This window comes from Mustelus asterias, unplaced genomic scaffold, assembly GCF_964213995.1.
Source record: "Mustelus asterias unplaced genomic scaffold, sMusAst1.hap1.1 HAP1_SCAFFOLD_3500, whole genome shotgun sequence".
Taxonomy (NCBI): Eukaryota; Metazoa; Chordata; class Chondrichthyes; order Carcharhiniformes; family Triakidae; genus Mustelus; species Mustelus asterias.
In genome coordinates this window covers 9,896-30,870 of record NW_027593445.1, presented here as the reverse complement: position 1 = coordinate 30,870, position 20,975 = coordinate 9,896, and the positions used below count along the sequence as shown (strand labels likewise).

The 20,975-nt window shown below is 57.5% G+C and overlaps 1 protein-coding gene across 1 annotated transcript; it reads right to left on the bottom strand.

Annotated features, from left to right (window-relative positions):
* Positions 1–1,548: 1,548 nt before the first annotated feature.
* On the bottom strand, positions 1,549–15,407 carry prcc (proline rich mitotic checkpoint control factor; the record flags this gene model as incomplete). The annotated part of the gene is made up of 6 exons (XM_078208321.1): positions 15,166–15,407; positions 12,358–12,402; positions 10,414–11,019; positions 7,714–7,803; positions 4,057–4,200; positions 1,549–1,632 (listed from the first exon to the last, which is right to left on the bottom strand). Coding segments are annotated over exons 1-6 (1,143 nt in total), but the record flags the coding sequence as incomplete, so codon positions are not given.
* Positions 15,408–20,975: the final 5,568 nt, after the last annotated feature.

The following is a 20,975-nucleotide window of genomic DNA, read 5'->3' as shown; positions in this document are numbered from 1 at the left end:
AGAGAGAGAGGCGGAGGGGGAGAGAGAGAGAGGCGGAGGGGGAGAGAGAGAGAGGCGGAGGGGGAGAGAGAGAGAGGCGGAGGGGGAGAGAGAGAGAGGCGGAGGGGGAGAGAGAGAGAGGCGGAGGGGGAGAGAGAGAGAGGCGGAGGGGGAGAGAGAGAGAGGCGGAGGGGGAGAGAGAGAGAGGCGGAGGGGGAGAGAGAGAGAGGCGGAGGGGAGAGAGAGAGAGGCGGAGGGGGAGAGAGAGAGAGGCGGAGGGGGAGAGAGAGAGAGGCGGAGGGGGAGAGAGAGAGAGGCGGAGGGGGAGAGAGAGAGAGGCGGAGGGGGAGAGAGAGAGAGGCGGAGGGGGAGAGAGAGAGAGGCGGAGGGGGAGAGAGAGAGAGGCGGAGGGGGAGAGAGAGAGAGGCGGAGGGGGAGAGAGAGAGAGGCGGAGGGGGAGAGAGAGAGAGGCGGAGGGGGAGAGAGAGAGAGGCGGAGGGGGAGAGAGAGAGAGGCGGAGGGGAGAGAGAGAGAGGCGGAGGGGGAGAGAGAGAGAGGCGGAGGGGGAGAGAGAGAGAGGCGGAGGGGGAGAGAGAGAGAGGCGGAGGGGGAGAGAGAGAGAGGCGGAGGGGGAGAGAGAGAGAGGCGGAGGGGGAGAGAGAGAGAGGCGGAGGGGGAGAGAGAGAGAGGCGGAGGGGGAGAGAGAGAGGCGGAGGGGGAGAGAGAGAGAGGCGGAGGGGGAGAGAGAGAGGCGGAGGGGGAGAGAGAGAGAGGCGGAGGGGAGAGAGAGAGAGGCGGAGGAGAGAGAGAGGCGGAGGGGGAGAGAGAGAGGCGGAGGGGGAGAGAGAGAGAGGCGGAGGGGGAGAGAGAGAGGCGGAGGGGGAGAGGGAGGGGAAGAGAGGCGGAGGGGGGGGAGGGGAGAGAGAGAGGCGGAGAGGGGAGAGGAGAGGGGCGGAGGGGGAGAGAGAGGGGCGGAGGGGGAGAGAGAGGGAGGCGGAGGGTGGGAGCGAGGTTCGGGAGACGGGCGTAGGCCCGAGGCGGGGAATGGATGAGGCACTGCGCGCTCCAGTGGATTCGCTCCGGGAGCAGAGGGTTTTGTGACACTTTTTAGTAACGCACGCGCACGCGCGCGCACTGACACACGCGCGCGCACTGACACACGCGCGCGCACTGACACACGCGCGCGCACTGACACACGCGCGCGCACTGACACACGCGCGCGCACTGACACACGCGCGCGCACTGACACACGCGCGCGCACTGACACACGCGCGCGCACTGACACACGCGCGCGCACTGACACACACGCGCGCACTGACACACACGCGCGCACTGACACGCGCGCACTGACACACACGCGCGCACTGACACACACGCGCGCACTGACACACACGCGCGCACTGACACACACGCGCGCACTGACACACACACGCGCACTGACACACACGCACTGACACACACGCACTGACACACGCGCACTGACACACACGCGCACTGACACACACGCACTGACACACACGCACTGACACACACGCACTGACACACACGCACTGACACACACGCACTGACACACAGCGTGTCACTCACCTGGTGGATCAGGTAGGTAATCTGATGCTTGCGTCTCTGTTGGCTGGTGGGCTGTTCGCCTCGTTTCTGGAATTGCAAAGCGTTGACAGGAGTTAAACCCGCGCAAACAACTCGTTCTCAACTCTTTATATCAATGACTTGGGTGAAGGGATGCTTTCTAACTCTCTCTCCCTGCACGGTAGCACAGTGGTTAGCACTGCTGCCTCACAGCGCCAGGGACCCGGGTTCGATTCCTGGCTCGGGTCACTGTCTGTGCGGAGTCTGCACATTCTCCCCGTGTCTGCGTGGGTTTCCTTCGGGTGCTCCGGTTTCCTCCCACAGTCTGAAAGACGTGCTGGTTAGGGTGGATTGGCCGTGCTAAATTCTCCCTCAGTGTTACCCGAACAGGGGTGTGGTGACGAGGGGATTTTCACAGTAACTTCATTGCAGTGTTAATGTAAGCCAATTGTGACACTAATAAATAAAATTTACTTTTTCGATGTCAACAAAACGAAGGAGATTGTCACCGACTTCAGGAAGTGTAAAGGAGAACATGCTCCTGTCTACATCAACGGGGACAAAGTTGAAAGGGTCGAGAGCTTCAAGTTCCTCGGTGTCCAGATCACCAACAACCTGTCCTGGTCCCCCCATGCCGACACTATAGTTACAAAAGCCCCACCAACGCCTCTACTTTCTCAGAAGGCTAAGGAAATTTGGCATGTCCGCTACAACTCTCACCAACTTTTACAGATGCCCCATAGAAAGCATTCTTTCCGGATGTATCACAGCTTGGTATGGGCTCCTGCTCTGCCCAAGACCGCAAGAAACTACAAAGGGTTGTGAATGTAGCCCAGTCCCATCACGCAAACCAGCCTCCCATCCAGTGACTCTGTCTACACTTCCCGCTGCCTCGGGAAAAGCAGCCAGCATAATCAAGGACCCCACGCACCCCGGACATTCTCTCTTCCACCTTCTTCCAATGGGAAAAAGATACAAAAGTCTGAGGTCACGCACCAACCGACTCAAGAACAGCTTCTTCCCTGCTGCTGTCAGACTTTTGAATGGACCTACCTCGCATTAAGTTGATTTTTCACCCTAGCTAAGACTGTAACACTACATTCTGCACTCTCTCCTTTCCTTCTCTATGAACGGTATGCTTTGTCTGTATAGCGCGCAAACAATGCTTTTCACTGTATCCCAATACATGTGACAATAATAAATCAAATCACATAATTAAAGATGTATTGATACGAGATATTCTCAGAATCATAGAATTATTAGAGCACAGCAGGAGGCTGTTCGGCCTGGTTGCGTCTGCATTCCAGAACGAGGGGGTCATCGTGTGAGGAAAAGGGGTAAACCTTTTAGGACTGAGGTGAGGAGAAACTTCTTCACCCAGAGGGTGGTGAATGTGTGGAATTCACTCCCACAGAAAGTAGTTGAGGCCAAAACGTTGTGTGATTTCAAGAAGGAATTAGATATCGCTCTTGGGGCGAAAGGGATCGAGGGATATGTGGAGGAAGGGGGGGGAGAAATCAGGATACTGAATTCGATGAACTACCAGAAGGATGTGGATGCTTTGGAGAGGGTACAGAAGAGGTTTACCAGGATGTTGCCTGGTCTGGAGGGTGTTAGCTATGAGGAGAGGTTGGAGAAACTCGGTTTGTTCTCACTGGAGCGACGGAGGTTGAGGGGGTGACCTGATAGAGGTTTACAAGATTATGAGGGGCACGGACAGAGTGGATAGTCAGAAGCTCTTTCCCCAGGGTGGAAGAGTCAAGTACTCGGGGACACAGGTTTAAGGTGCGTGGGGAAAAGTTTAGAGGAGATGTGCGAGGTAAGTTTTTTTACACAGAGGGTGGTGAATGTCTGGAACGCGCTGCCCGGGGAGGGGGTGGGAGCGGGTACGATAGCGGCATTTAAGGGGCAACTAGACGGATACATGAATAGGATGGGAATTGGAGGATACGGACTCTGTAAGTGCATACGGTTTAGTTTAGGCAGCATGATCGGCGCAGGCTTGGAGGGGCCGAAGGGCCTGTTCCTGTGCTGTCCTGTTCTTTGTGGGTGGCACATTGGCACGGTGGGTTAGCGCTGCTCCCTCACAGCGCCAGGGACCCAGGTTTAATTCCTGGCCTTGGGCCACTGTCTGTGTGGAGACTGCACGTTCTCCCCGTGTCTGCGTGGGTTTCCTCCGGGTGCTCCGGTTTCCTCCCACAGTCCAAAGATGTGCTGGTTAGGGTGCATTGGCCGTGCTAAATTGCCCCTTAGTGTCAGGGGGACCAGCTAGGGTAAATGCATGGGGTTGCGGGGATAGGGCCTGGGTGGGATTGTGGTCGGTGCAGACTCGATGGGCTGTAGGGATTCTACGATTCGGACAGCCAGGATGAGATGGTGGAACAGGCTGGAGGGGCCGAACGGCCTCCTCCTGGTTTGTATGTGTGTGTGGGTGTGGGTGTGTGTGAGGGGTGCCAGTCGGTGGGTGATTCCATGACTCTGTGCACACTATACCTTGCTGAAGGATTTCATGTCCTTCTCCTCGGACAGGGATTTGATGAGCCATTGCTGTGAGCCGCTAAGCTGATCATCCCCCTTGATCTCCAGGAAACTGACCTCCTCCTTACTGCGATTCCGCTTCCCCTGAAGCCTCTTAAACTGTAGAGAGAGGGGGGGACACACAGAGAGAGAGGGGGGGACACACAGAGAGAGAGGGGGGGACACACAGAGAGAGAGGGGGGGACACACAGAGAGAGAGGGGGGGACACACAGAGAGAGAGGGGGGGACACACAGAGAGAGAGGGGGGGACACACAGAGAGAGAGGGGGGGACACACAGAGAGAGAGGGGGGGACACACAGAGAGAGAGGGGGGGACACACAGAGAGAGAGGGGGGGACACACAGAGAGAGAGGGGGGACACACAGAGAGAGAGGGGGGGACACACAGAGAGAGAGGGGGGGACACACAGAGAGAGAGGGGGGGACACACAGAGAGAGAGGGGGGACACACAGAGAGAGAGGGGGGGACACACAGAGAGAGAGGGGGGGACACACAGAGAGAGAGGGGGGGACACACAGAGAGAGAGGGGGGGACACACAGAGAGAGAGGGGGGGACACACAGAGAGAGAGGGGGGGACACACAGAGAGAGAGGGGGGACACACAGAGAGAGAGGGGGGGACACACAGAGAGAGAGGGGGGGACACACAGAGAGAGAGGGGGGGACACACAGAGAGAGAGGGGGGGACACACAGAGAGAGAGGGGGGGACACACAGAGAGAGAGGGGGGGACACACAGAGAGAGAGGGGGGGACACACAGAGAGAGAGGGGGGGACACACAGAGAGAGAGGGGGGGACACACAGAGAGAGAGGGGGGGACACACAGAGAGAGAGGGGGGGACACACAGAGAGAGAGGGGGGACACACAGAGAGAGAGGGGGGGACACACAGAGAGAGAGGGGGGGACACACAGAGAGAGAGGGGGGACACACAGAGAGAGAGGGGGGGACACACAGAGAGAGAGGGGGGGACACACAGAGAGAGAGGGGGGGACACACAGAGAGAGAGGGGGGGACACACAGAGAGAGAGGGGGGGACACACAGAGAGAGAGGGGGGGACACACAGAGAGAGAGGGGGGACACACAGAGAGAGAGGGGGGACACACAGAGAGAGAGGGGGGGACACACAGAGAGAGAGGGGGGGACACACAGAGAGAGAGGGGGGGACACACAGAGAGAGAGGGGGGGACACACAGAGAGAGAGGGGGGGACACACAGAGAGAGAGGGGGGACACACAGAGAGAGAGGGGGGGACACACAGAGAGAGAGGGGGGGACACACAGAGAGAGAGGGGGGGACACACAGAGAGAGAGGGGGGGACACACAGAGAGAGAGGGGGGACACACAGAGAGAGAGGGGGGACACACAGAGAGAGAGGGGGGGACACACAGAGAGAGAGGGGGGGACACACAGAGAGAGAGGGGGGACACACAGAGAGAGAGGGGGGGACACACAGAGAGAGGGGGGACACACAGAGAGAGAGGGGGGGACACACAGAGAGAGAGGGGGGGACACACAGAGAGAGAGGGGGGGACACACAGAGAGAGAGGGGGGGACACACAGAGAGAGAGGGGGGGACACACAGAGAGAGAGGGGGGGACACACAGAGAGAGAGGGGGGACACACAGAGAGAGAGGGGGGGACACACAGAGAGAGAGGGGGGGACACACAGAGAGAGAGGGGGGGACACACAGAGAGAGAGGGGGGGACACACAGAGAGAGAGGGGGGGACACACAGAGAGAGAGGGGGGGACACACAGAGAGAGAGGGGGGGACACACAGAGAGAGAGGGGGGGACACACAGAGAGAGAGGGGGGGACACACAGAGAGAGAGGGGGGGACACACAGAGAGAGAGGGGGGACACACAGAGAGAGAGGGGGGGACACACAGAGAGAGAGGGGGGGACACACAGAGAGAGAGGGGGGGTACACAGAGAGAGAGGGGGGGTACACACAGAGAGAGAGGGGGGGAACACAGAGAGAGAGGGGGGGAACACAGAGAGAGAGGGGGGGAACACAGAGAGAGAGGGGGGGACACACAGAGAGAGAGGGGGGGGTACACACAGAGAGAGAGGGGGGGTACACAAGAGAGAGAGAGGGGGGGTACACACAAGAGAGAGGGGGGGGTACACACAGAGAGAGAGGGGGGGTACACACAGAGAGAGAGGGGGGGGTACACACAGAGAGAGAGGGGGGGGTACACACAGAGAGAGAGGGGGGGGTACACACAGAGAGAGAGGGGGGGGTACACACAGAGAGAGAGGGGGGGGTACACACAGAGAGAGAGGGGGGGGTACACACAGAGAGAGAGGGGGGGGTACACACAGAGAGAGAGGGGGGGTACACAGAGAGAGAGAGGGGGGGGTACACACAGAGAGAGAGGGGGGGGACACACAGAGAGAGAGAAGTGAATCACTGTGGCCCACATGCATTTTCACACTAAGGGGAACGACCCCCACTGGACGGTGCTGAGACAGGCCATTCGACCCCTCTGCTCCATGCTGGCGTTTCTCCTCTGCACTCCCCCCCAGCCCATGGCGACATTCCTGAGGCAGTCGCGGAAGCTCTGGCAGGGGTGTCTGAACTCTCCCCCCACCCCCTGATCCCTGTCAGCTTCTGTGCTAACAAAAGGCAAGGTATTTTACACAGAGGGTGGTGGGTGCCTGGAACCCGCTGCTGATGGTGGTAGTGGAAGCAGATACGGTCGTGACTTTTCAGGGGGTGTCGGGACAAATACAATAAGAAGCCTCACAACCCCAGGTTAAAGTCCAGCAGGTTTGTGTGGAATCACGAGCTTTCGGAGAGCTGCTCCTTCACCAGGTGAGCGGAGAGGTGGGTTTCACAAACACGGCGTATAGAGGCCAAGACACAATTGCAATTGGAATGCGAGTCTTTACAGGTCATCAAGTCTTTACAGGTACAGACAGTGTGAGTGGAGAGAGGGATAATCACAGGTTAAAGAGGGTGAATTGTCTCAAGCCTGTCGCGTGGTGTCCGTTGTCGTAGCGTCTGTGTGGTCTCGCCGATGGACGCTGCCTTTCCTGCAGCGTAACCCTCTCTCCACTCACACTATCTGTCCCTGTAAAGACTTGATTATCTGAAAAGCCTCGTGTTCCAACCATTATCCTGCAATTGTGTCTTGGCCTCTATACGTCGTGTTTGTGAAACCGACCTCTCCGCTCACCTGGTGAAGGAGCGGCGCTCCGAAAGCTCGTGATTCCAAATAAACCTCTTGGACCTTTAACCTGGCGTTGTGAGCTTTCTCACTGGGTCCACCCCAGTCCGATGCCGGTATCTCCACATCTTGATAAATACATGAATGGGTTGGGAATAGAGGTCCCCGGAAGGGTAGGGGGTAGGTGTTTTAGTCGGGCAGTGCAGGCTTGGAGGGCCGAAGGGCCTGTTCCTGTGCTGTAATATTCTTTGAAAATGCCAAGGGGTGGGGGCGGAGACGAGGACCGTTCCAACACGACGGGGCAGGGTGTTCGACCCGTTTTGCTCCTCCCACCCTCCCCGCCGCAGTCAGCCACCTTACCCCCTCCCAGCCCGACCCCGAACGGTCGATTTCTATCAGTGCCACCACCCAGAGGGGGCCACCTTCTCCACACTTACTGCCTCGTCATTCATGAAGGTGTTCAGCTCCTCCTCGGGGACAGGGGCGAGGGCAGGGTCAGGTTCCTGGTAGTAACCGCTGTAATAGTCCTGTGGGGAGACAGAGAGAGAGCGAGAGAGGGACAGCGGTCAGGACAGTCACACCACAAACCGCTGACACAAAGCAGCAGGCACAGTTAAAGCTCCAAGGCAAGGCGGATGTCTCTCTGCTGTCAATCATGACAAGATTGAGCCAGTTCATGGTGCAGTGAAGCAGGGGGAGGGTTATGTACCCCCTGTTGCACAGTCTGTCTGACAGGAAGGGTACGAAATACTATTTTGCGTATTTAGAGGATTAGATAGGGTGGATAGTGAGAGCCTTTTTCCTCGGATGGTGATGGCTAGCACGAGGGGACATAGCTTTAAATTGAGGGGTGAGAGATATAGGACAGATGTTAGAGGTAGGTTCTTTACTCAGAGAGTAGTAAGGGCGTGGAATGCCCTGCCTGCAGCAGTAGTGGACTCGTCAACATTAAGGGCATTTAAATGGTCATTGGATAAACATATGGATGATATTGGAATAGTCCAGGTTAGATGGTCTTTAGATTGGTTTCACTGGTCAGCGCAACATCGAGGGCCGAAGGGCCTGTACTGCGCTGTAATGTTCTATGTTCCATTTATTAGAGTCACAAGTCGGCTTACATCAACACTGCAATGAAGTTACTGTGAAAATCCCCGAGTCGCCACACTCCCGTTCGGGTACACTGAGGGAGAATTTAGCATGGCCAATCCACCCAACCTGCACATCTTTGGACACTAAAGGACAATTTAGCATGGCCAATCCACCTAACTTACACATCTTTGGACACTAAGGGGCAATTTAGCATGGCCAATCCACCCAACCTGCACATCTTTGGACACTAAGGGGCAATTTAGCATGGCCAATCCACCCAACCTGCACATCTTTGGATACTAAGGGGCAATTTAGCATGACCAATCCACCCAACCTGCACATCTTTGGATACTAAGGGGCAATTTAGCATGACCAATCCACCCAACCTGCACATCTTTGGATACTAAGGGGCAATTTAGCATGACCAATCCACCCAACCTGCACATCTTTGGACACTAAGGGGCAATTTAGCATGGCCAATCCACCCAACCTGCACATCTTTGGACACCAAGGGGCAATTTAGCATGGTCAATCCCCCTAACCTACACATCTTTGGATACCAACGGGCAATTTAGCACGGCCAATCCACCTAACCCGCACATCTTTGGGGCAGTTTAGAAATCTCTACTGATTGGCAACATACATGCCCAAATATTTTCACCATCTTACGGAGGCAGGGCTGCCTCGAACGGGCATTTTAACTCCTCTTGTCCTGGACCTTTCCTGCTGCTATTCTGTTCTTGCATTGGGGGAGGCACCACCTCAGGGTAAGATGGCGGCCATTTTGGACTGAGGTCGGAGAAATTTCTTGACGCAAAAGGATTTTGAAACCTTGGTATTCTCTCCCCCAGAGGGTTGTGGGTATCCGGCGTTGACTATATCTGAGGCCAGGCTCAGACACGTTTACAGCCTCTCGTGGAATGATGGGATATTGGAGGAATGGGCGGGGAAAACAGAGTTTAAACCCAAGGTAAGAAACCACCCCCCACAAAGATTGGTCAGAACATTGAATACAGGAGTTGGGACGTCTTGTTGAAGTTGTACAAGACATTGGTAAGGCCACACTTGGAATACTGTGTACAGTTCTGGTCACCCTATTATAGAAAGGATATTATTAAACTAGAAAGAGTGCAGAAAAGGTTTACGAGGGTGCTACCGGGACTTGATGGTTTGAGTTCTCAGGAGAGGCTGGACAGACTGGGACTTTTTCCTCTGGAGAGTAAGAGGTTTAGGGGTGATCTTATAGAGGTCTATAAAATAATGAGGGGCACAGATCAGCCAGATAGTCAACATCTTTTCCCAAAGGTAGGGGAGTCTAAAACTAGACGGCATAGGTTTAAGGTGAGAGGGGAGAGATACAAAAGGGTCCAGAGGGGCAATTTATTCACACCAGAGGGTGGTGAGTGTCTGGAACAAGCTGCCAGAAGCAGTAGTAGAGGTGGGTACAATTTTGTCTTTTAAAAAGCATTGAGACAGTTATTTGGGTAAGATGGGTAGAGAGGGATGTGGGAAAAACGTGGGCAATTGGGACGAGCTTAGTCGTTAAAAACTGGGCAGCATGGACACGATGGGCCGAAGGGCCTGTTTCCATGCAGTAAACTCTATGACTCTATCAGCCCGTGATGTGGGAGAGCAGGGTTGAGGGGCTGGATGGTCTCACTCCAGCTTCTGAGGTTCATTGGCAAGGAACAGGGGAACAAGAGGCCATTCAACACCGAGCCTTCCACAGTGCGGCACTCCCTCAGCACTGACCCTCCCACAGTGCGGCACTCCTTCAGCACTGACCCTCCCACAGTGCGGCGCTCCCTCAGCACTGACCCTCCCACAGTGCGGCGCTCCCTCAGCACTGAACCTCCCACAGTGCGGCGCTCCCTCAGCACTGACCCTCCCACAGTGCGGCGCTCCCTCAGCACTGACCCTCCCACAGTGCGGCGCTCCCTCAGCACTGACCCTCCCACAGTGCGGCGCTCCCTCAGCACCGACCCTCCCGCAGTGCGGCGCTCCCTCAGCACTGACCCTCCGCCAATCACTTGAGGGTTGGCACTGACCTGGTAATATTCGCTCTGCTCCGCCCCTGGGGCGCCGTATTCCACGTACTGCGTGCTGAACTCCGCCCCGGGGTTGGCGGGGGAGGTGCTCGCCGCCGGATAGCCGCCGTCACTCACAGATGGGAGGTTCCTGTTGAACTCCAGCGGGGCGTCGGCGGGGTTCAGGGGGTCGGTGAGTTCACCAGCCTCACCGGGGACGCCGGGGGCGGGCGAGGGCACCTGGGGCAGGCCGGGCAGCGGGCCCTCCCCTGCAAAGAGCTCAGTCCTGGTGCCAGGCGGCGGCCGTTCCGCGTCGGAGAGCGAGAAGAAGCTGACCTCCTGGCCGGCCGTGCCCCCCTCCTCCTCCTCATCATCGCTGGCCTCCTCGTTCATGATGTGCCTGGCCAGCTGCTTGGCGGCGCTCTTGGACGCCGCCTTAATGGCCGACGGCGAGGGGGTGGTGGTGACGGTGGCTCGCGACGTGGCCTTGAGGGAGCCGGCGCCCTTCCCCGCCGGCTTCTGTGCCTTGGTGAAGGAGTAGGGCAGCAGGGTGCGATTCGTCTCCTTCAGCGTCAGATTCCTGGGCTGCGGAAGCAGAGCGGAAAGGCCCAAGCCCGAGCCTGAACCCTGAAAGAGACACAGAACAGAGAGCAGAGGTCAAAACACTGCAGTACTCATCTCAACAAACATGCGGAAACAAGGGCAGGAAGAGAAAGTCCACACATTCCCAAATTGGAATGAGTACAGGAAAGAGATAGAGAATCTGGTGAACTGGTGCGGCAACAATAATCTCTCCCTCAATGTCAACAAAACGAAGGAGATTGTCACTGACTTCAGGAAGCGTAAAGGAGAACATGCTCCTGTCTACATCAACGGGGACGAAGTGGAAAGGGTCGAGAGCTTCAAGTTTTCAGGTGTCCAGATCACCAACAACCTGTCCTGGTCCCCCCCATGCCGACACTATAGTTAAGAAAGCCCCACCAATGCCTCGACTTTCTCAGAAGACCAAGGAAATTTGGCATGTCAGCTACGACTCTCACCAACTTTTACAGATGCACCATAGAAAGCATTTTTTCTGGTTGTATCACAGCTTAGTATGGCTCCTGCTCTGTCTAAGACCACAAGGAACTACAAAGGATTATGAATGTAGCCCAATCCCATCACGCAAACCAGCCTCCCATCCATTGACTCCGTCTACACTTCCCGCTGCCTCGGGGAAAAGCAGCCAGCATAATCAAGGACCCCCCACGCACCCCGAACATTCTCTCTTCCACCCTCTTCCTTCGGGAAAAAGATACAAAAGTCTGAGGTCACGTACCGACCGACTCAAGAACAGCTTCTTCCCTGCTGCCGTCAGACTTTTGAATGGACCTACCTCGCATTAAGCTGATCTTTCTCTACACCCGAGCTATGACTGTAACACTACATTCTGCACTCTCTCATTTCCTTCTCTATGAACGGTATGCTTTGTCTGTATAGCGCGCAAGAAACAATACTTTTCACTGTATCCCAATACATGTGACAATAAAAAAGCCAAAAATGTATTATTGTCACATGTATTTAGTGAGGAGGAGAAGTTTCTTCACCCAGAGGGTGGTGAATGTGTGGAATTTGCTACCACAGAGAGCAGTTGAAACTTGAAGGTGGAGTTGGAGGGGAGTTTGGCCGCACAGTCACAGGTGTATAAGGAGTATCGGCCATTCAGCCCATCGGGTTTTCACCCTACCCCACCATCTTACCCAGGCCCAACCTCCTGCCTTATCCCCATAACCCCAGATATTTACCCCACTAATCTGCACATCTTTAGACACGAAGGGACAATTTAGCACGGCCAATCCCCCTAACCGGCACATCTTTGGAGTGTGGGAGGAAACCGGAGCACCCGGAGGAAACCCAACCGTGCTCAGGCCAGCTTAGTCCCGTGCTTAGTCCCCTCAGAGTCCCACCTGGTACGACCTGACTCACCTGACTGGCCCTCTTCTGAACTGGCTCCTCATCATCTGAGTCGGACTGCAAGACAAAAAGGAATGGGAGGCAAAGTCAGGGAACCCAGACAGAGAAGCGACGGTCTTCACACCCCAAGATAATACACCACCGTGATGTTTAGACCGAATGGACAGGAGAGAGACAGGCCATTTGGCCCCTTACTTCTCCAATGTGAGCCTCCTCCTATCCCATCCTCATCCCACCTCCATCACCCGATCTGGAGAAGCGAGTCCCACATTCTCCCCCACTCCCCCCGTGGGAGCGAGTCCCACATTCTCCCCCATGGGAGTGAGTCCCACATCCTCCCCCACTCCCCCCGTGGGAGCGAGTCCCACATTCTCCCCCCGCTCCCCCGTGGGAGCGAGTCTCACATTCTCCCCCACTCCCCCCATGGGAGCGAGTCCCACATTCTCCCCCCACTCCCCCGTGGGAGCGAGTCCCACATTCTCCCCCATGGGAGTGAGTCCCACATCCTCCCCCACTCCCCCCGTGGGAGCGAGTCCCACATTCTCCCCCCACTCCCCCCATGGGAGCGAGTCCCACATTCTCCCCCACTCCCCCCGTGTGTGCGAGTCCCACATTCTCCCCCACTACCCCCGTGGCAGCGAGTCCCACATTCTCCCCCACTACCCCCGTGGCAGCGAGTCCCACATTCTCCCCCACTCCCCCTGTGGGAGCGAGTCCCACATTCTCCCCCACTGCCTGTGGGAGCGAGTCCCACATTCTCCCCCACTCCCCGTGGGAGCGAGTCCCACATTCTCCCCCACTCCCCCGTGGGAGCGAGTCCCACATTCTCCCCCCACTGCCCGTGGGAGTGAGTCCCACATCCTCCCCCACTCCCCCCGTGGAAGCGAGTCCCACATTCTCCCCCACTCTCCTGTGGCAGCGAGTCCCACATTCTCCCCCACTCCCCCTGTGGGAGCGAGTCACAGATTCTCAAACCAGAGTCTTGAGCCAGCCAGTGGTTGAATTTGTGGAGTGGGATTTCTCTGTCTCACAGGTGGGACTGGCACTCCAGCTCCATAATGAGGGTAAGCGTTTGTTGAAAAGGAGTTGCGGATTCTTGTTTTGAGAGAGTGATTCCCAAGCACCCTGATCGACAATCAGTCACCACATTAATCTCCAGGAGCTGTGGGGACAGAGACGCTCCCTTGTAACAGCCACTGGGGCTCAGCAATAATACTCTATGAGACTCCGTTAAAGACCTCACTCTATAAGGTGGGCGGGGAGTGGGAGTGTTACAGCCGCACTAACCCTGTCGACAGAAGGACTGGGCTTGGGCCAGTTTCCATGTGGTCTACCCGGGCTCCTACGCTACAGTCCAATCAGTGATTTCTAATGGATTACCATAGGAACAGTGGTGGGGGGGGGGGGTGAAGTAGCCCCCGCCGCAGAAGCCTCATCCAGACGGTGCATTATTCCACCCCCCTCCCCAGGCCCCTCCCCCCCAAGTCCCCCCACTCCTCCCCCCAGGCCCCTCCCCCTTCCCTAGGCCCCTCCCCTCCTCCTGCAGGCCCCCTCCCCCTCCTCCCCCAAGCCCCTCCCCCTCTCCTGCCCAGGCCCTTCCCCCTTGGCCCTGCACCCCTCTCCTTCTCGCCCCCAGGCCCCGTCCCCTCCCCCTGGCCCTGCCTCCCCTCGCCAGGCCCCTCCCCCTCCTCCCCCCCATGACCCCACCCCCCCTTCCCCAGGCTCCGCCACCTGCCCTGCCCCTTCACATGGTCTCACCCCCTCCTCCCCCCTAGCCACACCCCCTCCCCTGGCCCCACCCCCTCCTCCACCCTGGCCCCACCCCCCCTCCCCCTGGCCCCACCCCCCCTCCCCCTGGCCCCACCCCATCAGGCCCCTCCCCCTCCTCCATCCCATGACCCCACCCCCTATTCCCCAGGCTCCGCCACCTGCCCTGCCCTGCCCCTTCACATGGCCCCGCCCCTCCAGCCCCCTAGCCGCACCCCCTCCACCCTGGCCCTGCCCCCTGGCCCCGCCCCTCTCCCCTGGCCCTGCCCCTCCCCGCCCCCCTTCCCCCCTCCGGCCCCGCCCCTCCCCTCCGGCCCCTCCCTCCTCACCTCCGGCCCCGCCCCTCCATCCCCCTGGACCCACCCCCCTCCCCACCCCTGCCCCCCCTCCCCACCCCCTGGCCCCGCCCCCCTCCCCACCCCCTGGCCCCGCCCCCCTCCCCACCCCCTGGCCCCGCCCCCCCCTCCCCACCCCCTGGCCCCGCCCCCCCTCCCCACCCCCTGGCCCCGCCCCCCCTCCCCACCCCCTGGCCCCGCCCCCCCTCCCCACCCCCTGGCCCCGCCCCCCCTCCCCACCCCCTGGCCCCGCCCCCCCTCCCCACCCCCTGGCCCCGCCCCTCCTCCCCACCCCCTGGCCCCGCCCCCCTCCCCACCCCCTGGCCCCGCCCCTCCCCACCCCCTGGCCCCGCCCCCCCTCCCCACCCCCTGGCCCCGCCCCCCTCCCCACCCCCTGGCCCCGCCCCCCTCCCCACCCCCTGGCCCCGCCCCCCCTCCCCACCCCCTGGCCCCGCCCCCCCTCCCCACCCCCTGGCCCCGCCCCCCCTCCCCACCCCCTGGCCCCGCCCCCCCTCCCCACCCCCTGGCCCCGCCCCCCCTCCCCACCCCCTGGCCCCGCCCCTCCTCCCCACCCCCCTCCCCACCTCCTGGCCCCGCCCCCCTCCCCACCTCCTGGCACCGCCCCCTCCCCCTCCCCATGGCCCCGCCCCCTGGCCCCGCCCCCTCTCCCTGGCCCCGCCCCTGGTCCCGCTCCCCCCACCAGGCCCCGCCTCCTGACCTGCAGCTCGGGCACGGGGATCTGGACGGTGTCTCTGTCCCCGCGCCGTTTCCTGGCTCGGCTGCGGGCGGGGCTGAGCCTCCTGCGGCCGCTGCTGCTGCCGACCGCCGCCTCTCCCTCCGCCTCCGGGCCGCTCTCGCCGCCGCTGCTGCTGCCGTAATCCACTAGCGACATGGCGGCCGCTCCGGGCCCCTGACTGCAGCGGGGGCCGCCGGGATCGCGGAGGACTCACTCACCGCCACCCTACAGCACTCTGGGATAGCGGAGGAGCCAGCCACCCCGCTGCCCCCCGGGAAATGTAGTCCTGTGAGTGCTCGCACCGGGGGCTGCTGGGATTGCGGAGGACCCACATCCCGGCGCCTCCTGGGATACCGGAGGATCGAGCCGTCCCGCTGCACCCTGGGACGTGTAGTCCCCTCAGAGCTGGCACCGGTGTCTGCTGGGATACCGGAGGACTCATCCTGGGATGACGGTGAATCGAAACCGCCCCCTGCACCCTGGGATCTGTTGTCCCCTCAGGGTTAGTACCGGGGATTGCCGGGATAGCGGAGGACCCACATCCCAGCGCCTCCTGGGACACTGGAGGGCTCATCCCGGGCTGGCGAACTATTAACACGCCCCGCCACCCCCCTGGTCGGTGTGGTTCCCTCAGGGTTGGCACCGATGTCTGCTGGGATACTGGAGGACTCATCCTGCGATGACGGAGGATTGGAGCCGTACCCTGGGCTGTGGAGTCCCCTCAGGGTTCGCACCGCGGGATTGCCGGGAGGACTCGCGCCCTGGGAGGACTAATCAATCCGCCCCCCCCCCCCGGGATAGCGGAGGACTGAGCATCCCCTCCGCGAGAATGCGCAGGAGCGGATCCGTCGCACTGCACCCTGGGATCTGTAGTGCAGCCGGCGTGGGGGCTGCCGGGATAGCGGAGGGCTAAGAGCCCGGTGCACTCTGGGATTGCGGATGACGTGTGGCACCCAGGGAGGTGTAGTCCAGGCTGTGTGGCCCTGTGCACCCTGGGATAGTGGAGGAGTTGGAGTCCAGGACCTCCCAGTAAATCTTTTCTGCACTCTTTCTAGTTTAATAATATCCTTTCTATAATAGGGTGACCAGAACTGCACACAGTATTCCAAGTGTGGCCTTACCAATGTCTTGCACAACTTCAACAAGGCATTCCAACTCCTGTATTCAATGCTCTGACCAATGAACAGTAAGAAGTTTAACAACACCAGGTTAAAGTCCAACAGGTTTATTTGGTAGCAAAAGCCACACAAGCTTTCGGAGCCTTTAGCTCCTTCTTCAGGTGAGTGGGAATTCTGTTCATAAACAGGGCATATAAAGACACAAACTCAATTTACAGAATAATGGTTGGAAAGTGAATCTTTACAGGTAATAAAGGTACAGACAATGTGAGTGGAGAGAGGGTTAAACACAGGTTAAAGAGATGTGTATTGTCTCCAGACAAGACAGTTAGTGAGATTTTGCAAGCCCAGGCAAGTCGTGGGGGTTACAGATAGTATGACATGAACCCAAGATCCCGGTTTAGGCCGTCCTCATGTGTGCGGAACTTGGCTATCGGTCTCTGCTCAGCGACTCTGCGCTGTCGTGTGTCGTGAAGGCAGCCTTGGAGAACGCTTACCCGGAGGTCAGAGGCTGAATGCCCGTGACTGCTGAAGTGCTCCCCAACAGGAAGAGAACAGTCTTGCCTGGTGATTGTCGAGAGGTGTTCATTCATCCGTTGTCGTAGCGTCTGCATGGTCTCCCCAATGTACCATGCCTCTCTCCACTCACATAGTCTGTACCTTTAAGACTTGATTACCTGTAAAGACTCGCATTCCAACCATTATTTTGTAAATTGAGTTTGTGTCTTTATATACCCTGTTTGTGAACACAACTCTTCACTCACCTGATGAAGGAGCAGCGCTCCGAAAGCTTGTGGCTTGTGCTACCAAATAGACCAGTTGGTATTTAACCTGGTGTTGTGAGACTTCTTATTGTGTTTACCCCAGTCCAACACCGGCATCTCCACAACATGGCTGACTGATGAAACCAAGCATACCGAATTCTCCAGGACAATGGTGCATAGAGAGAACAGTTCTCCTTATCAGCTTGGGTTCGGCAGCTGCAAAGCGGGTCCGGAGTGTTACGGGAGCGCGGTCACTCCTGGTTAGTGAGGCTGGTACAGTTTCGCAGGCTGATAAAGGGGGCCAGATTCAGGGAAGGGAACTGACTCCCTTTTTACCAATTAAAATTTTCAGGTGCCAGAGAATATCCTTGAATCTACCGGATTTATGCAGTTAGCGACGAGGGAAGAACTTTCAGGTGCAACGGACTGATGAGCTCCTGATCTTGCTGACAGGCAAAGCGTTATTGGTGAAGGTAATAATGTGTAATATTGTAATTGGACCCTCCAGTTGGTTGGGTGGGAGATCTAAGTGTTCAGATAAAGTATGTCTACCTCACACATGTACTGTTACGGCAGTATCCGGCACTCACTATCTTTTCTCCTGATGCATGCATTAGCAATAAACTTCCATTCGTTCCTTGACTACATGCCGCCTTTCGTGGTCTCTCTGAGTGGGTTGAGCTGAGTACAAGACCCCCCCCTCCCCCCAGAGCGACACCCTGGAAAATTCCTCTTACAGTTCTTAAACCCGTGCGGGGTAGGTACACCCACAATGCTCATAGAGTCATAGAGGTTTACAGCATGAAACAGGCCCTTTGGCCCAACTTGTCCATGTCGCCCAGTTTTTAACCACTAAGCTAGTCCCAATTGCCCGCATTTGCCCTCTATACCCATCTTACCCATTAACTGTCTAAACGCTTTTTAAAAGACAAAATTGTACCCGCCTCTATTACTGCCTCTGGCAGCTTGTCCCGGACACTTGCCACCCTCTTGTCACACCAGTCACTCCCCGTGTGGGGTAGGTACACCCACAGTGCTGTTAGGGAGGGAGTTGCGGGATTGTTATTGGACATCAGTCACTCCCCGTGTGGGGTAGGTACACCCACAGTGCTGTTAGGGAGGGAGTTCCAGGATTGTTATTGGACATCAGTTAGTCCCCCTGTGTGGGGTAGGTACACCCACAGCGCTGTTAGGGAGGGAGTTCCAGGATTGTTATTGGACATCAGTCAGTCCCCGTGTGTGGGGTAGGTACACCTACAGTGCTGTTAGGGAGGGAGTTCCAGGATTGTTATTGGACATCAGTCAGTCCCCGTGTGTGGGGTAGGTACACCCACAGTGCTGTTAGGGAGGGAGTTCCGGGATTGTTATTGGATATCAGTCAGTCCCCGTGTGTGGGGTAGGTACACCCACAGCGCTGTTAGGGAGGGAGTTCCAGGATTGTTATTGGACATCAGTCAGTCCCCGTGTGTGGGGTAAGTACACCCACAGCGCTGTTAGGGAGGGAGTTCCAGGATTGTTATTGGACATCAGTCAGTCCCCGTGTGTGGGGTAGGTACACCCATAGTGCTGTTAGGGAGTTCTGGGATTGTTATTGGATATCAGTCAGTCCCCGTGTGTGGGGTAGGTACACCTACAGTGCTGTTAGGGAGGGAGTTCCAGGATTTTGACCCCAACGACAGTGAAGGAACGGCCGATATATTTCCAAGCTGGGATGGTGAGTGGCTCGGAGGGGAACTTGCAGGTGGGGGTGTTCCCCATGTGTCTGCTGCCTCCCCCTGTCCTTCTAGATGGTAGAGGTGGTGGGTCTGGAAGGTGCTGTGGAAGGAGCCTTGGCGAGTCGCTGCGGTGCATCTTGTAGATGGTACACACGGCTGCCACTGTGTGTCGGTGGTGGAGGGAGTGAGTGTTTGTGTGATCAAATATGTGGCAGATTCAGTATAATGTGGATAAATGTGAAATTCTCCACCTCGGACGGAGAAACAGAACGGCAGAGTATTATTGAAGTGGTGACAGATTGGGAAGTGTTGATGTATAAATGGATTTGGGTGTCCTTGTACACCAGTCTCTGAAAGCAAACAAACAGGCACAGCAAGCAGTTCGCAAGCCAATGGTTAGTTGGCCTTCATTGCAAGAGGACTTGAGTACAGGAGCAAGGATGTCTTGCTGCAGCTGTACAGGGCCTTGGTGAGGCCACACCCGGAGTACTGTGCGCAGTTCTGGTCTCCTTATCTAAGAAAGGAAATAGTTACCACCGAGGGAGCGCAGCGAAGGTTCACCAGACTGACTGCTGGGATGGCAGGATTGTCATGGGAGGAGAGATTGGGTTGGCTGGGCCCGTCTTCACTGGAATGGAGGGGATCGCACTGAAAGGGATAACATTCTGACAGACTGGATACAGGAGTGTTGCTTCCTCTGCCTGGAGGCTCTGGAACACGGGTCACAGTCTCAGGAATACAGGGGAGGCCATTGAGGACTGAGATACAGAGAAATGCCTTCACCCAGAGGGCGGGGAAGCTGTGGAATTCTCTCCCACACAAAGCTGTGCAGGCCCCGTCACTGAATGTATTTAAGAAGGAAATGGATAGACTTGTAAAGGGGTCGAGCGGTTTGGGGAGAGAGCGGGACACTTTCTGCCTTCCGAACTAACGGGGTGGCACGATGGCACAGTGGTTAGCGCTGCTGCCTCACAGGGACCTGGATTCGATTCCCGGCTCGGGTCACTGTCTGTGTGGAGTTTGCACATTCTCCTCGTGTCTGGGTGGGTTTCCTCCAGGTGCTCCGGTTTCCTCCCACAGTCCAAAGATGTGCAGGTTAGGGGGATTGGCCGTGCTAAATTCTCCCTCCGTGTAACCCGAACGGGAGTGTGGTGACACGGGATTTTCCACAGTAACTTCATTGCAGTGTTAATGTAAGCCTTACTTGTGACTAATAAATAAACTTTACTATCAACTCAACCTGCAAGTAAACCTTAAGAGAATCCGGAACACGGACTCCCAATTCCCTTGGCGCTCCCGATTCCTGAATTCTCTCTCTTTGGAAATCTGCCATCTTTATCCCGGTCTGGCCTACATGTGACTCCAGGCCCCCCGCCACTCCGCACACAGAGGAGCGATGTGCTCAAGTCTGGAATGGCCTGAATGAGACATTCACTTCAACGAGGCAATGAGGGATGGGCTAAAATAATACTGGCATCTGCCCAGCGATGCAGAATGGCTGCAAGCTCGATGTCATTCAAAGTCTCCGGAAGCTTCTGAGACGATGCGCAAGGATATTCAGCAGGGACAAGGGGGTTTGGCCCCCTCCCTCACACGATCGCTCGTGGGGTAATCGTCCTGTTCCCTCTATGCAGACACCCAGCACACTGCCTGTGCTGAGGGTGGCACAGTGGGTTAGCACTGTTGCCTCACCAGTGCCAGGGACCTGGGTTCGAATCCCAGCTCGGGTCACTGTCTGTGCGGAGTCTGCACGTTCTCCCCGTGTCTGCGTGGGTTTCCTCCGGGTGCTGCGGTTTCCTCCCACAGACCAAAGATGTGCAGGTTAGGTGGATTGGCCGTGCTAAATTGCCCATTTGTGTCCAAAGATGTGTAGGTTAGGTGGATTGGCCATGCTAAATTGCCCCTTAGTGTCTAACGATGTGTAGATTAGGTGGATTGGCTGTGCTAAGTTGCCCCCTTAGTGTCCAAAGATGTGCAGATTAGGCGGATTGGCTATGCTAAATTGTCCCTTAGTGTCCAAAGATGTGCAGATTAGGTGGATTGGCCGTGCTAAATTGTCCCTTAGTGTCCAAAGATGTGCAGGTTAGGTGGATTGGCCATGCTAAATTGTCCCTTAGTGTCCAAAGATGTGCAGGTTAGGTGGATTGGCCGTGCTGAATTGCCCCTTAGTGTCCAAAGATGTGCGGGTTAGGTGG